The sequence below is a fragment of the Carcharhinus amblyrhynchos genome, chromosome 3 (genome assembly GCF_965287045.1).
Source record: "Carcharhinus amblyrhynchos chromosome 3, sCarAmb.v2.hapA, whole genome shotgun sequence".
Classification (NCBI taxonomy): Eukaryota; Metazoa; Chordata; class Chondrichthyes; order Carcharhiniformes; family Carcharhinidae; genus Carcharhinus; species Carcharhinus amblyrhynchos.
Window position 1 is genome coordinate 102,241,012 of NC_137326.1, and position 16,357 is coordinate 102,257,368.

Consider the following 16,357-nt stretch of genomic DNA (forward strand, 5'->3'; position numbering starts at 1 on the left):
AATGTGTGTCAGGTTCACGCCTAGTTTCGGGATCTCATTCACCATCTCCCCCACACACCAAATGGTGTGATTGCCCACTCTCACAGTGGTGAGGGTGAGTGACTGAGCTCCGGCTGGGAGTGAGCTGGATACACACACTTGCCCCTCCCCACTCTAACGGCCGACATTACTTATTACTCATTTTCTAATTTCCACATTAATGTTCAAATTTATTTTGCTTTCAGCAAGTTGTTTCTTTTCCTATGTAATCTTTTTTTTAAAAAAGTCATGTTTAATGTTATGTCAAAAGTTATCTTTCCAAAATTGTGTATTGCGTCAAAGCATGAGAAATTTGAGAAGTGACCCTCCCCACAAGGTTGGACAAGTCTGATCCACCTTCTTTTACATCAGCTGTCTATCCCCACCTTCATACACTTTGATAAAAATGATCTCTAAATTCAATGGGCACAAGACTAAAAAATGAAGCTTTCATCCACATCGCACCTCTCATTTCCTCAGAACATCAGAAAATGCAATAAAATCAATGGATTGCTTTTGAAGTGCTGTCGCAAGTTGTTATGCCAGAAACGGATTAACGAGTGTGTTTGGCGTACTGTTATGCAGCATTGGGTGATTGCTAATTTGATAGGTTTGCACCCACAGGTTCTGTTATTGCTGAAGATTTCAGCCAGGTTATCAAGTAGAAGGAATGATAACATCGAGGAGGAGGAGAATATTCACTTGCAACAACTTCAGTAAAAGTCTGCCACATGTCCAGCAGTCGATAGGGGTAGCTGTGCAATTAAGGAGTGTAGGGTGGGAGGGATTACTGAATACTACAGTGCAGAAGAGGACCTTCGGCCCGCACTGACGCCTGAAAGGCCCTGACCCTACCCACCTAATCCCACTTGCCAGCACTTGGCCTGTTGCCTTGAATATTATGGCATGCCAAATACTCATCCAGGTACTTCTTAAAGGATGTGAGGCATCCCACCTCCGCCAGCCTCTCAGGCAGTGCATTCCAAACCTTCACTGCCTTCTGGGTAAAAAAGTTTTTCCTCAAATTTCCCCCTAAATTTCCCATCCCTCAATTTAAACTTGTATCCTTTCATAACTGACCCTTCAACTAATGGGAACAGCTGCTCCCTATCCACCCTGCCCGTGCCCCTCATAACAGTAAGGTCTCCTTCATTCATCATATAAAAAATGTCATCAACTTTTAATGCAAGTTAAACAGTGCCAAGCTGCATTTTCATTTGCAGTTTGACACCTTGTTCGCCTTTAAGAAATACTCTATTTATGAATTTTGCAGATAAGTAGAGCAAGAGTGCTCTCTGAGCCCTGTAAAAGTTTAAACCTCCCCTACCTAGTTTCCCCTCTTGAGCCTGCCCCCTCAGTCTCCCCAAAACATCCTTTCCCAAATTTTCCAGAGGTTAGTAGCTGCACTGCGCATTTCTGGTCTGATAGCATGAACCGACTGCCTGTTTTCTGGTAGATACTCTATAATTGATGCTTTGGATCGCAGGTTTATGTAACGTGTAGCAAATCACGGTGATCTTGGAGACCTGAGTGGTGTTATATAAAGGGACACGCCCAGTCTGGGAAGTCATTCAAACTGCCTTTTCAAGGTATCTGTGGAATGCTGCTTGGTTATTCCTGAGTTCAAAGCACTCCATTGTACCTGCGCTGGGTAACTGTTTGTGGGCGTTGTAGAAATCTCATTAACTAGGACATAAGACAGTGTTGCTGGTCACTGTGACACCAACCTTGCTTTCTCCTTTATGAGTCAAATAATGAGGGCACAACAGATTGCCGATGAACATTTTGTAACTGCTGCCTCGAAAACAAACAGTCACCAAAGTCATCCTACATTCATGGTCAAAAGTAGGATGAACATTAATGTAGTCATTAACGGCGTAATTATTGAGTGCAGAAGCTGATAAGATGACACGAGTGTCATCACTAGCACCCTTGAGCTACGGAGTGTTACCATTGGAAAAAGTATGGAATCTTATGTGATTGCTTAGTGCCCATGGGAAATGTGATATAATTACCTGTTCTGATCTTAAAAAGACTGGCTGGAGCTGTGAATGGCAAATTAGCAACACTGTTTTAGTGCCCTGTTGCATACCAGAATGAACATGTTAAAAATATTGTGACTTTTAGCACCATTAGCAGGGCCATACAGATGGGGAGAGTTTGACCGGGGTTTTGCTCTCTGTATAGAACTCTCTTTTATTGTCTAGAGAATCATAGCCCATGTACGTGATGTCTACATATGACCCAGGATTAATTTTAATGGTGGGTAAAGACTGTCCGCATCTGATGCCAGCAGACTCATCTGAACTTGCCTGCCAACATTAAAAAAAACCTCAAATAAATAGAATTTTGTTGGTCTTACGTGTTTGGTATTTGTTTGTCAGAATCTTATTTCAATGTTGAAGAGTCTAATTCAAGCTGCTGTGAGAATTAACAAGTCTTTAGTTAGCCAATTTGTTTACACACTCTTGTTGGAAAACATCCAATTTCCCTGAATCCAGAATGCTTTGGTGCAATTTGGCAGAACCAAGGTTCAGAAATGTGCAAATGTGCATAGGGATTCTGCTAAAGTTGAAACAGGGCACAGAACACTGAGAAAATTCTTGTCGCTTGTTGAGGTACAGCCACCTTACTATCAGACTTCTGCCATGTGGAGGAAATGCCAATTTCCAGCAAAAGACCTACCTCTCCAGATGCTAATAGAAAACTGGACTGACCAATTGATTATCACCAGACATGCTTGATTCTGGTGTTAAATTACCAAATCTGCCACAGAGGGATCACTTAGTTCCAGTCTTGCATCCCCGGGCCTGCCATCTTGGTGGTTGAGTTCTCGGAACTTAAGGTCGTTGAAGAAACAGCAACAGTTGCTTGCATTCATGTAGCACCTTTAACGTAATAGAAACAAGGTTAACGATACCAAAGTGGCCATTGACTCTTCTCCTTGTGTTCTAGGAAGGCTATATCCAGTATTCCAGGACGTCAGCAGATACTCTGTACCTTGTAATTCACAGCTCTATTTTTTTAAATTCATTTATGGAATGTAGGTGTCACTGGCTAAGTCAGCATTTTATTGCACATCCCTACTCACCGTTCACCGTGGTACGCTGTCTTCTTTAACCACTGCAAACCCTGAGGTGAAGGTACATCCACAATGCTGATAGGAAGGGAATTCCAGGATTTTGACCCAGTGACAGTGAAGGAATGGTGATATATTTCCAAATCAGGATGGTGAATGACTTGGAGAGGAACCTCCAGATGGTAGTCTTCCCAAGTATCTGCTGCCCTTGTCCTTCTAGGTGGTGATAGTCATGGGTTTGGAAGTACTATCTAAGATTCCTGCAGTGCATCTTGTAGATGGTACACTTTGCTGCCACTATTTGTCGGTGGTGGAGGGAGTGAATGTTTGTGGAAGGAATGCCAATCAAGCAAGCTTTGTGCTAGGTGGTTTCAAGCTTCTTGAGTATTGTGCCTTGTAGATGGTGGGCAGGCTTTTAGGAAGGTTGGGGGAGTCAGGAGGTGAGGTATTCTCCCCAGGATTCCTTTGACCTATTTATATGGTTAGTCCAGTTCAGTTTCTGATTAATGGTAACCCCATGATGTTGATAGTGGGGGATCCAGTTACGGTAATGTGATTGAATGTCAAGAGACAATGGTAAGATCCTCTCTTGTTGGAGATGGTCAATGCCTAACACTTGTGTGGCGTGAAAGTTACTTGCCATTTGCCAGCCCAAGCCGAGATATTGTCATAGTTCTGCTGCGTTTGAACTGCTTCAGTATCTGAGGAGTCGTGAATGGTGCTGAGAATTGTGCAGTCCTCACTTCTGACCTCATGGAGGAAAGGTCATTGCTAAAGCAGCTGAAGATGGTTGGGCCTAGGAACTCCTGCAGTGATCTCCTGGAGCTGAAATGATTGACCTCCAACCACTACAACTGTCTTCCTTTCTGCCAGGTATGACTTAAACCAGTGGAGAGTTTGCCCCTGATTCTCATTGACCTTGAACGCAATACTTGGTCAACTGCTGCTTTGATGTCCAGGGTCTTACAAGATTGTTCGGTGTGGTAGGTGGAGTTAACTAGGTGAGTCTACCAAAATCATCTGCAAGGAACACCAGAAATAAAGATCATCAAAAAAAATCAAAGATTTGTCTGACAGAAATGACAACCTCCTCTGAAAGTATTGACAGCCAACATCTCAGCAATCAACAACACTCATTTGATCAGGCTGAACCTGTGATGTATGCTCACTTGTACACAATATCTCCTTACTTTGATATTTCAATGAAGATCTCATCTAAAGCGAGAGTTTCTAACAGAGATGTCCCAATCAACTGGGAGTGGTTGACTGAACCGCACTGAATGGATGGAACATTTCCTCAACCTGATTCCCCATCCTGTTCTGCCACTTGCAGCTCAGCTGAATAACATTGCATATTACTCTACTGTGCATTTTATCTGTAAATGAAGCTGAATATAAGTTTCAACCCCATGCACGAGCACATCTTTTCCCAAGATGGCACCAGAGCGAGATGACTTCTTGAAAACTGTGCCCAGCATACCTTCTAATTCTATCTTTTACTCTTGTTGTATGCTTCTAAAACTTAATTCTAACTCTTTTAAACTCTCTAACAATGCTATGATTGTAACACTACATTCTGTACTCTGTCATTGCCTTCTCTGTGAATGGTATGCTTTGTCTGTATAGCGCACAAGAAACAATATTTTTCACTGTAATCTAATACATATGACAATAATAAATCAAATCAAAGTCAAATCAAATTATTGTTCTGACAGTGTGTTATTTTCACCTTCCAAAGGAGTAAGGGGGATTTGACGAACATCCAGAGTGATCTCCAGTGGCTGAAAGCACAATGATAGTTGATAATTAAGATATTATCTCTCATTCATGACATGACACATGTTTGTTCACAGGAAAATCTGTGGTAGATGTTCCAATTCGCAATGCTGTACGCCATCATCTACAAATAGCATTGTTCACTTAGGCAGACATTCATCAAATGTTTCATAACATCAGAAATAAACTTTGGTTGTTCAATGACTAATGAAATGTTTTTCCTGTATGCCACATGTGAAGTACTGGATTAAGAGTCCTGTGGTACCATTCAATGAACAGGACAAACTCTTTCTATTTTCCAGATAAATACATTATTGTTGGCAGTCACCATGGCAACAATGAAGAGCTTTGGACCAGCAGCACTTCCATCATTACAGAAATAATCAAGGCCATGATGTCCCAAGCTCGGAAGAGAAGATGGCGGCCAAACCGCAGTATTGTGTTTTGTTCCTGGGGAGGAAGTATATTTGGCAATATTGGCTCATATGAATGGGCAGAGGTAGGGATCGTCACATACTCAAACAATATTTACTTTCTGCGCAGACATATCTGGTCAACTCAAAATGTATTGAGGCAGGTTACTTAGGAAAATAATATGCAAAACAAAGGGGGGAATGTTACCAGCCCCATGGCAATAGGTTTGGAATAGGGGGGTTGGTGGTGTAGGAGGTGAAGGAAAGGAAGCAGGGTTAGAAACACAGAGGATGGCACAGCCTCAGGCTAACAATTGAGGCTATTACGCAGCTAATTGACAAAGAGTTGAAAATGTCTTTTCAATTGTTCCTGGAGTGCACAGCTTCGATGGAGCATCAGTGGCTCACTGAGATGGTGAGAACTCGGAGGCAGCTGAATGATGAGTAAGAGGTAGCCATGGATTACAGCTGCGTTGTGAAACAGGCAGGCCAAGGTTCAGTTCAGCAAAGGATTAAAGATTGCACAGTGTGTGTCAAAACCACCTGGTGGAATCGGGAGGCTGGCTGCACTCAGAGTCTGACTGCTCCCGTGAGGTGGATACTGGGGGAGAGAAAGAGACAAGTGTTGCCACAAGGAGTGAGGCTTCAAGGCCAGGGGAGCACCAGCCTTAAATTCTGAGGGATACATAGAGACATGAGTTCAGGGTAATGTTCGGAGTAAGCACTATCCAGCTGAAAGGTAATACAAACAGAAGATTAGCTGCTTGGAGATGTTGGAATAGCATTGGAAAACTCCATCCGACCAGTCAAGTGGTGGTAGAGCTGTGTGCAATGCTGGAGGGGAAGTGAGGCTAGTGGAAAGTGATGGGCACTCATTGCCTATGGTAACGAAAGCGCAGTGGCATTCACCCTTTACTCCTCAGGCACCTTCCAGGGATTGTCTGGAGATATTTATGGGATCCCGCAGTCAGCGAGCCAGTGCTGTATCAAGTAGGTGATTCGAGTCATTTAACAGAAAGCAAGGCAATACGTCAGATATCACAATAATCAGGCCTGTCAGGCCTTTAGGGTAATTAGGTATGGAGACATGCCAGGGTTCCATGAGGTTTGGGAGTTAAGGACCACCAAGGCCCTTGCAGGCAAGAACCCTTGTGAACAGCAAGGAGTTCCACTGTGCAAGAACTGTTGTGACTCTTTTATCCCATGTGCCTCAGCTCCTCACTACACTTGAATGTCTCTGTGAATGGATTCTGGTCACAAGGAGGTGCTAAAGACAAGGCTGCTTGTATCTGTGTGAACCTCCAACACAGAGACAAAGGACACCAACAACTATGACTACAAGGAGAACCACTGAAAAGAGTATAGGCCTTCTGAAAGTGAGATTCAGATATCTGGACAGATCTGGGGGAACTCTGCAATACACGCATAGGTTGCTGCGTTTTGCACATGCAGGCATTGCAGAGGGGATAGCTACCATCTCCCCCTCTGAGGAAGAAGAGTTGGAGAAGAGTAAAGGTTATTGACTTTAACTCTTTTTCTCTGATCACAAATGCTGCCTAACCTGCTGAGTATTTCAAGTATTTTCTATTTTGTTTCAGATTTCCAACATCTGCAGTGATTTGCTTTTGTGTTAGTCTTCTGCCTGAGGTAGCCTTGATGGCCCTTCATTAAACACCCTCACTATCTCAGTGGCCCCTTTTCCATAGGAAATGTTCACTATTGCCGTCATACTGCGTACACTTTTCCATGTCCTCCATTTCATACAAACGTTTGAATGAGGAGCAGGAAGAGGGCATTACACTCCTCGAACCTGCTCTTAAATAAGGTCATGGCTGATCCAATTTGTGGCCTCAATTCCACATTCTATCCACACCCAAAAACCTTTGACTCCCTTGTTAGTCAAAATTTGATCTATCTTGACCTTAAAATGATTTAATTGTCCTGCCTCCACTACTCCCTGGGGAAGAAAGTTCCAAAGATTTACAACTCACCTGAGATAAAAAAAAACTCTCACCTCTTTTAAATGAGAGAGCCCTTATTTTTAAAGTGTCTCCTAGCTGCAGTCTCTCCCATAATGAGAAACAGTCTTTCAGCATCCACCCTGTAAAGTGCCATCAGAATCTAATGTAAGAACATAAGAAATAGGAGCAGGAGTAGGCCATCTAGCCCCTCGAGCCTGCCCCGCCATTCAATAAGATCATGGCTGATCTGAAGTGGCTCAGTTCCACTTTCCCGCTTTCTCCCCATAACCCTTAATCCCCTTGCCTACCAAAAACCTATCTACCCGCGTTGTAAATATATTCAGCGAGGTAGCCTCCACCACTTCAATGGGCAGAGAGTTCCAGAGATTCACTACCCTTTGAGTGAAGAAGTTCCTCCTCAACTCCGTTCTAAACTGCCCCCCCCCCTTATCTTGAGGATAATGTGTTTCAATAAGATCTCATTCTTCAAAACTCCAGTGAGTATTGGCAGAACGGTGGCACAGTGGTTAGCACTGCTGGGTCACGGTGCCAAAGAACCGAGATTGATTCCCGCCTTGGGTCACTGTCTGTACAGAGTCTGCATGTTCTCCCCGTGTCTTGTGGATTTCCTTCAGGTGCTCTGGTTTCCTTCCATGGTCTGAGCGTGTGTTGGTCATGCTAAATTCTCCGTCAGTGTACCTGTATAGACGCCAAAGTGTGGCGATTAGGGGATTGTCACAGTAACATCATTGTAGTATTAATGTAAGCCTACTTGTGACACAAATAAATAAACTAAAAATTTAAACTTTAGGCCCAACCTGGCCAATTTTTCCTCATAAGGGAATACCCTACCCCTCTACCCCCAGCCTCCCATCCCATGTATCAGTCAAGTGAACATCGATCTCAAGTGCTCACTATCTAGTATAGGCACAGTAATACAGAAATAACCAGATGCACCATTACAGAATGCACTGAAAGAGATTTAGTATTTAAAGTGACACATAAACCTAACACTTGATATTCAGCAAGACTACACCCAGTGAGACCCCAAGGGCAACTAGGTAGATATATGCAAACACATCTGGTTGCTCCTTTATTGTTCTCTCCCTAGGCCTGCAGCTGGCTACAGACATAAAATCCCTGAGGACTTCCTGCCACTCGCCCATGTGGTTGCTTGACCCAAAGCTGACCCCAACTTTGGGACTTTCTCTCAATTGGGAAAATCCTGTCCACCATGTCAGAATTAATGTGTTTTGAATCCTACTCCTTTATATGCAGTTTCACTTAGTGACCTGACTATGTTTGCAGTAGCTGTCAAATCACTTTTAGTTTAAGTAAGCCTACTGAATGAATAATTTATATGAAAATAACACAACTCTTCTGCACCAGTTGTTATCTCTCTAAAACTGTGATGTGTATAAAATAGAGTTTGGGATCCCGTTCAATTTAAATTCAGATATTTCGGTTAATTTTCCTGCACAATCAAGTTGAGGAATCTCAATGCCAGAAAACCAAACTGTGTTTTCACTTCAGGTATCCAATATTAGCATTGAGTACACATGCCTCAGGTGCAGCACTGTCAGAAGAACAACTTCTATTCTTCTACATACTTGACATTTTCATTTTCTCAGTAACATTCCCTCATGTTTTCAGAGTGAAATTTGAAAGCATTTTGTGCAGTGTAATTACCTCAAGAGCTTCTGGTAGAACCATTGTCCTTCCCTGAGGTGGCCATTACCATCCCACCTGATATAATCCATAAAGAATTAAGGAGAAATGTAAGGAAACTGAGTAAATGGATAAAAGCCGGAGAGAAATCGAGGAGGAAATGGCGCAATTGGGAACTAGAGGGGAGCGGAGAAAGAAAATTTGGGTGGGGTGCAGGGTCAATAGAATTCAGTAGCAACAGTAAAAGTAAAAGATACTCTGGAAGTGGTCAGCATGAGGAAGAAAAGCACAAGAAGTAGGCAAAAAGGAGGAACTGAATTGTCTATAACAGAGAATTAAGGGACAAAGGAGGACACTGAAGAAATGGGAAAATTGGGGGGGAAGAAAAGAGTAAATGTTAAAAAGAGGAAAATAGAGCAGACTGGAATTAGGAGAAACCAGCGACGTGAGAGGGAGAGAGGACTGGAGGAAGTAGAGACAAATGGGAAGAAACAAGAAATCGAGATTGTAGCAGGAGAAAGCTGCTTCTAGTGAAAAAACAGAAATAATATAGAAACCAAAGGTACAAGAGTCCAAAAAAGTAGAAGTAAACAGATCATACTTATTTTTATTATGTTTTTATGCCAATCAATTTAGAAAAGATCAGAGATGGGACACATGGCCAGATATTCCCTTCTTGAGTAACTGAATGAGAGTCTCTGTTTCTTATTATTACAGATTAAAAACATGATTATTCAATAGCCAACACCTTTCAGTTGGGGGGTTATGGGTATGTAGAATGATAGAGCACAGGAGGCCTTTCTACTCATTGTGAATGTGCTAGCCCTTGTCTAGAGCCATCCAATTAGTTCCTCTCCCTACTCCTTCTCCATAGCCGTATTAAATGGTTTTCTTTCTGTGAAAGTTGCTATTGACTCTGCTGTCACCATCTTTCAGGCAGCACATTCCAAATCACGGCGACTCACGATGAAAAAGATATTTCACAAAATAATACAATTCCAAAATAAAATTGACTTCTTCAATTTGCGTTGATCTCCTAAAGACATTTATAATTTTGTCATGTATAGTAGTATAAGGGAAATTAGCCTGGAAGATAACATTCTTGCAGTGAACATGGATTAGGAATACTGTGGCCCCCATTCTCCACAAAATGTTTCCTTTGGAAGACAGTTTGACACCAGGAACATAGAATTTCCTGTATTTAGATCTTAAGTTGTCGACTGACCTTTCTTTTTCCACTTGCTACATCGACCACACATCCCTTTAATTGGAATTAAAGATGTGTGCTGCTGCAGATGCCAAGGGTTTTGTCAATAGAATGGTGTTTTCTTTTCAGCTAAAAGTAAGAAACAGTATTTTCTGACCTTAGTCAAAGAGTGTGTATTCTAACTTATTGTTCCGTTTTCTCATCAATTTACAGACATAAAGAAAGTGCGCACTTCAACAGAACTAATTACATTCATACAGTCTCTGAATTTTTTGAAGCATGCCTCTTGTAACAAGGGATGGAGCGCAATGTACAATAGAAGTAACTGAAATGGGAAACTTTGTAGAGCTACTGGGGAAGAGCAAGGGAGTAGGATTAATTCATTGCATGTATCAAAGAGCTGACACAGGCGCAATGGGCCAATAGTCTCCTCCTGTGCTGAATCTTTTTTTCATCATGCTCACTAATATTTAATACAAACAGAAAATGTTCTCTTAAGCAGCTGATAAGACTATGATAACTCAACCATATATCTGGTTTCACCAAGCCATCAATAAACAGCTGAGCAGCATGCTCAAAAATGAACCCAAAATGTATTGAAATTAAAACTATTTCTATTACCAATAATTGCAAGTGCCTACAGTAATTTCAGGACTATAACCTGTCCTACAGCTTTTCTTATTATCGATCTCAGATATCCATTACACTTTATACAGAAAAGATAGGAAGAGAAATTCAACACACATCTTCCCAATTTGACCTTGGAAAACAGGCACTTGACAGTAGAAATCTAGGGAGGGGCTTCTCAGGTCAGACGACTGACACCCAAGATTTACCTGATGCAATATTCAAGTGGGCCTGTGAATGAATGAACAGCCCGCCCAAGTGAAACTGGCAAATCGGTATACTGTGCCCAGTATAATGTGCCAGTTGTAAGATCCATTGCAAAATTCATGTTAAAGGGCCACAGGATTCACCCATACATTGCTATGGCAGGCAGTGAAAGGAGAGAGAAAAGCAACTGAATACCTATTTAAGGCTAGATGGAGAGTGCTCCACCAGGCTGACGTTTCCGTGAGCCTCCATATATCCTCCACCAGCTCTCTGCCTTAGGCCAGCCTTTGGGCTGCCTGATATTGCGCTGTCTGGACCTAGCAAGCTGCTGAGCTCATAGTTCAGTGGCAACTTGGTAACAAGGTACAAACTGTGGTCTGGTTCAGACCTCCAAGGGTCATGAAAGGGCTGCACCATCAGAATCATATTTCTCCCCCTTCTTGTACGTAATTGAAGACCATATTCTGTCAATCTGTGGTAAAGATCTTGGCAATTTCTGGGGCCAGCATTTTCCAACCTCACTTGCAGCTGTGACTCTCCAGTCCCGCTGCAGTGGGTGTGCGAGACCGGAGAATTCTGGCCTTTAATTCTCTTTGCCAAATCAGAGCGTGCAATTTTATATTCACAATGAGAATTCTACAAAGGGCTAAAAGAGCATACTTTTACTGCGGGCAGCAAAGAAAAGAACTATGAAATGACTTTTCTTCACAAGATAAGAAAATTAGTTTTTAAATCCATTAGCAGGAAATTTGCAACCTAAAAGAAGACAACAAAACACGAACATTAAACATTACCTTACACAGTTATCAGCCACTGTAACATGAGGAAATACAAACTTAATTACAGAGAGCTAAAATGTCCAGCATTTATTACAAATAATAATAGATAGAGAGACTGCATTCATGGTTGTAATCTAATCATTGAATCTAGATGACTTTCATTAAACCCTTTGAGCTATGCTCTTGTGGTTTATGACGTCTTCTGTTCCCTTTGATTGGATTACAGCCATGTAATTACTTTCTGCTATCTATTGTTTTCAAATATACGACCTATATTATTCCATTGTAAATAATGCCTTTCTTTTCCTGTCTGAGCTGGTGTTATTCCGCATTGATGAGAACTTAAAGATAATTCAAATCCTTTAATGCAATTAATTTCAGTGCCACCTTTAATTGACATTCCTGTGAGGTGTACAACAAATATGTCATTGAGACAATAGCGTAACGTGCAAAAGAATTATTCAAAGAGGGACCAGCAAATTAAATGTGGGATGATGTGTCAACCATAAAAGCAATTAACTGTTGCCTTCACAATGTCTGATGTGATCTGAAGTTTTCAGTTAAACATTAGGCCCCTTAGTTTCTTATATTCTGTGCTTCTAGGAGCAGAATTGGAAGGCAAGGGTTGCATATTGACACACTGTTGCTCGGTGAAAAAATTGGATTGTTTTCTGTCGCATGGAGCAGTTTTCTTCCTCCACATTGATATTCATCAGTTAATTTACTTGCGATTATAGCACATTTTCTCATCTGAGGTATGTAATTAGATTTGTCTGATGGGAATGAAATGGTCTTGCACAGAGAAGAAAAGCTAAAGGAAAAGACTTTTTCTCTTATCGTAGAACAAAGGCCAATGATAAAATTGAAAAAGATGATACCAAGCCTTTTTTTAAAAATTGGATTTTAATGAGCATTTTCTTTTGAGTAATGGCCATATTGTACCTTAACACTGCTCCAGATTGGCAGCAGAGGCACTTTAGGAACTGAGGGCCATGTACTGCTTATATTTCACCTCAAAATCCTGGTTATAATTCTTCTATACATAGCAGCAAGCCACAGTTAGTCTGGGTTTAATTACATATTGTATGCGGCAAGATTGCATTCATAAGAGGTTTTGCAGCACTGAAGTAGAAATAAAACCCACTCCTGTATGTAACTGGCAAACATGTTTTTTTTTGCCACGCAGCTCAAATGAGGTGAAGATTGCAATTAGATGACACTTCTCAGGATATTGTACCAGATTGTTAAGGTTGGTAGTGTCTTTATGGTAGATCATAAAAGCTGCAACAACTGTGTACCCTTTTTAAGAGCTTGTAGTGTAATGAAACATCTTAAAGTGCATTGTCAATGAGAAAAAGGATTTCTGAATCAATGCATTGGCAGAATCTTGGAAAAGGGGAGGCTGAAGATTTAGTTGCGGAATGTAGAAGAGCACGCCTCTTCTAGACCCACAAGGAAATGAGGCCTCTTCTGGTCCTGCCACTACTGCAACCTTGTTCAAAGTTCAGGTTAAAATCATAAGATTGGGCAAAGATGATGCCATCAATGTCTGATCTACATGGTTACAGTGGCCTCCACCAGCTTTCATTACCCAGCTTTGGGTATGAATGCTCGCTGACTTTATTTTAAAATTTCAGTCAGTCAGCTTAGGGCAAGAAATGAATGAGTAAAGCCACTGCCCCATTTTAACTAAGGCTGAATCTGGCCTACCTCCTGACCAGAGAGCAGTAGATAAAGTACATGTAAGCAAGTAATTTAACAAGGACAGTGAACACTGAAGCAAATAACATAATTTTTAATGGAATAATTTTAAATGGGACACTGGGCATTGTTACTTTGTCACATAATATAGTGAGTGTGTTAAATGGATCCCTAACAAAAGCTGGATAAATAATATTACTCTTTTAAAGGCTGTTGGATTGATTCATGAAGACAGCTTATCACCACCACTCTCTCAGGGCAACTAGGTGCAACTGGCTTGCCAACTACTCATGAGAATGAATTTTAAAACATGCATACGCGTTTGCAAGTTATCAGAAGGGATTCAGAATAAGGTGATCAAATACTGTGGCTGCAGGATTCAACTCTAGAGCACCTGTAGTTGTGCTATTTTGGTGAGGGCTTTGGCATAGGTATTAGGAGCAGATGTCAGAAATATGCGGTGTAAGCAGTTTGTGACATCAATCTGCCAATTTGGACCTCGCTGCCCCAACCAGTGCCATCTCCCAAACATGCATAGCTGAACATGAGTTCAGGAGCAAAAAGGACCTCCTATGAGTGATTAATTTGTGGTACATGAGTGTTGCTGGCTGGCAGCATTTATTGCCTATCCCTAGTTGCCCTAGAGCAGTTGAGAGTCAGCCACATTGCTGTGGCTCAGGAGTTACATGTGGGCCTGACCAGTTAAAGACAGCAGATTTCCTTCTGCAATGGACTTTAGTGAGCCAGGCAGGCTTTTCTGACAATTGACAATGGTTTTATGGACACCAGTAGATTCTTAATTCCAAATACTTTTTATTGAATTCAAATTCCACCACCTGTTGTGATGGCATTTGAACCCAGGACCCCAGAATATTAGCTGAGTTTCTGGATAATACCACTAGGCCATGACGTCCCCATGATCATTAAGTCTTCAACCTCTTCTGGTTAATTGTTTAACTTTGACTGGCTTCTTCAGCATTTGTATAATTTGTTGTAGTTGGCCTGAGAGGAAGGTTTGAAACAAATGCCTAGAAAATCAGAACCAGGGTCAAGCAAGGATCTCTGATAGCTCGCATGCTCTTACAATTTACCTGACACTGGCCATTCATTTCATCAAAGGTCAACTGCCTTTTGATGTCAATATTAAATGTCATCTAGATGAGAAACACTTTAATTTCGATTGCCTGTGTGCCAAAACTCATCATGGGCATATACAATCTACAGTTTGCATATTATGGCAGTGTAATTGGCCATACAGCACCAGATTTGCAAGCCATAGTCAATCTCTTCAGTTGTGTACACGTCTTAGCCAGACCTTGAACATTAAACACATATCATTCCACAACTAGTCATTCAAATATTCCGCTTCCTATATATGTTGAAGGAGAGACTCTGGAATGTGTTGAGCACTTGCCACATCTTGACAGACACCTCTCTCGAAAGGCCAACATTAACCAGGATATCCAATGCCAGATCAGATGCACCAGCTCAGCTTTCTACAAGCTACATCAGCAAATGTTTGACGACAAAAATTTACCCAAATCAACAAGTCATAGGGCGTGATTTTACTGGCCATTCATGCCATACTGCAGCTGCATCGAGGTTGGAGAATTTGGCACCCAGCCAAACTGGACATAACCCTAATTACCTACCTTATCATCCTTCTGTTATTGGTCTTGACCACAATGCTGAAGTAAAAGCCACCATAAAAAGCTATTCCAAGCTATATCAAACAGACAAATTACTTGGGCATTCCTTTACCGTTAATTTTACTTTTGCCTGTGTCTAATCTAGTCTAGTCTAGTGCAGTTGCACAGTGCTAACTCAGTGGCTGAAACTCAACTCATGACATTCTGTAGGGGAGACTGCAGATGATCTTTCAAGATGCCCTTAAGCAGCTCTGCCCTTAGAAATCCCAGCTTCAGACTGTCAGCATGGAGAACAACAGGCTGGGCTGGCCGATAATAATCAGTAGGGGTAAGATGATTTGAAATAGTGCAGAGTAGCTTTAGATGGTGCTAGCCTCACTTGAACTAAGCCCCCTTTCTGTGGCATTCAGTGTTTTGCTGCATGTCACTAAGGTTTAACTTAGCAGACAATACAAAGGCTGCTATCTGCATCACAACCAACAAGCCCAGGTAGATTATATATGATAATCCCCAAGCTCGTTTGTAAATCTTATCCAATGTTTCCCATTCTACATGGTAGAATAGTTTTGTTTGCTACTAGAATGGATGTTTGTGGAGGAAAGAGCAACTCAAAGTTGGACAGTGGGATACTCTAGAGTATCACTTGATATTTATGCTGAACTTTTTCGCCAGAGATTAAATGGGCGCAGTGAGGTGTAGCATGTACACGCAACATAGAAGATGTCAGCAGGATGCCCAAATAGCCCTTTTATATTCCCAAGCTTTCTCATATCTCATGCAAATAATTCAGAAGAAAATCTTGACACTGATGTTCTTCGTTAAGGTCAAGATTTTGTTTTAAAGTTTACCGCCAGCAAGAAAAGTTTAAACTGCCTTCAATTTTTGAAGAGAATAATTAAGCCCATAACCTGTCTAGCAGTCAGTTTCCTACAATATGGGTTTTCATCCCTCAGAGCACTCAGTGCCCTTTGCAGATTCCAAGTGATCCACGTTCTTTCAGCTGTATCACTTCTTCACAAATTGCTTTTGCGTAAATTTTTGAAACTCCATATTCTTGTCAGTAGCAAATTACCTTAAAAGCTTCAATTAGACCTAATCTTGCTGTTTCAATAGAGTAGAACAACCCGCCACAGCTTGGGCCCATGGCCATCCCATGTTAGAGTGTGTGACTGACTGACTGACTGCCTTGTGATGAACTCTTGTTGGAATTTGATTTAGAAATGGGGCTGAGACCCCTGCTTGTTCATTCACTAAGCTTCATTAAACTGTGAG

The 16,357-nt window shown here is 41.6% G+C and overlaps 1 protein-coding gene across 1 annotated transcript in view; it reads left to right on the top strand.

The window, feature by feature from the left end:
- The window catches only part of naaladl2 (N-acetylated alpha-linked acidic dipeptidase like 2), a 527,121-nt gene that overhangs the window by 285,241 nt on the left and 225,523 nt on the right, over nt 1–16,357 (top strand). The window contains exon 7 of the mRNA XM_080185612.1: nt 5,176–5,372. Within this exon, the coding sequence (XP_080041738.1) occupies nt 5,176–5,372 (197 nt within the window). The remainder of the gene's footprint in view (nt 1–5,175; nt 5,373–16,357) is intronic.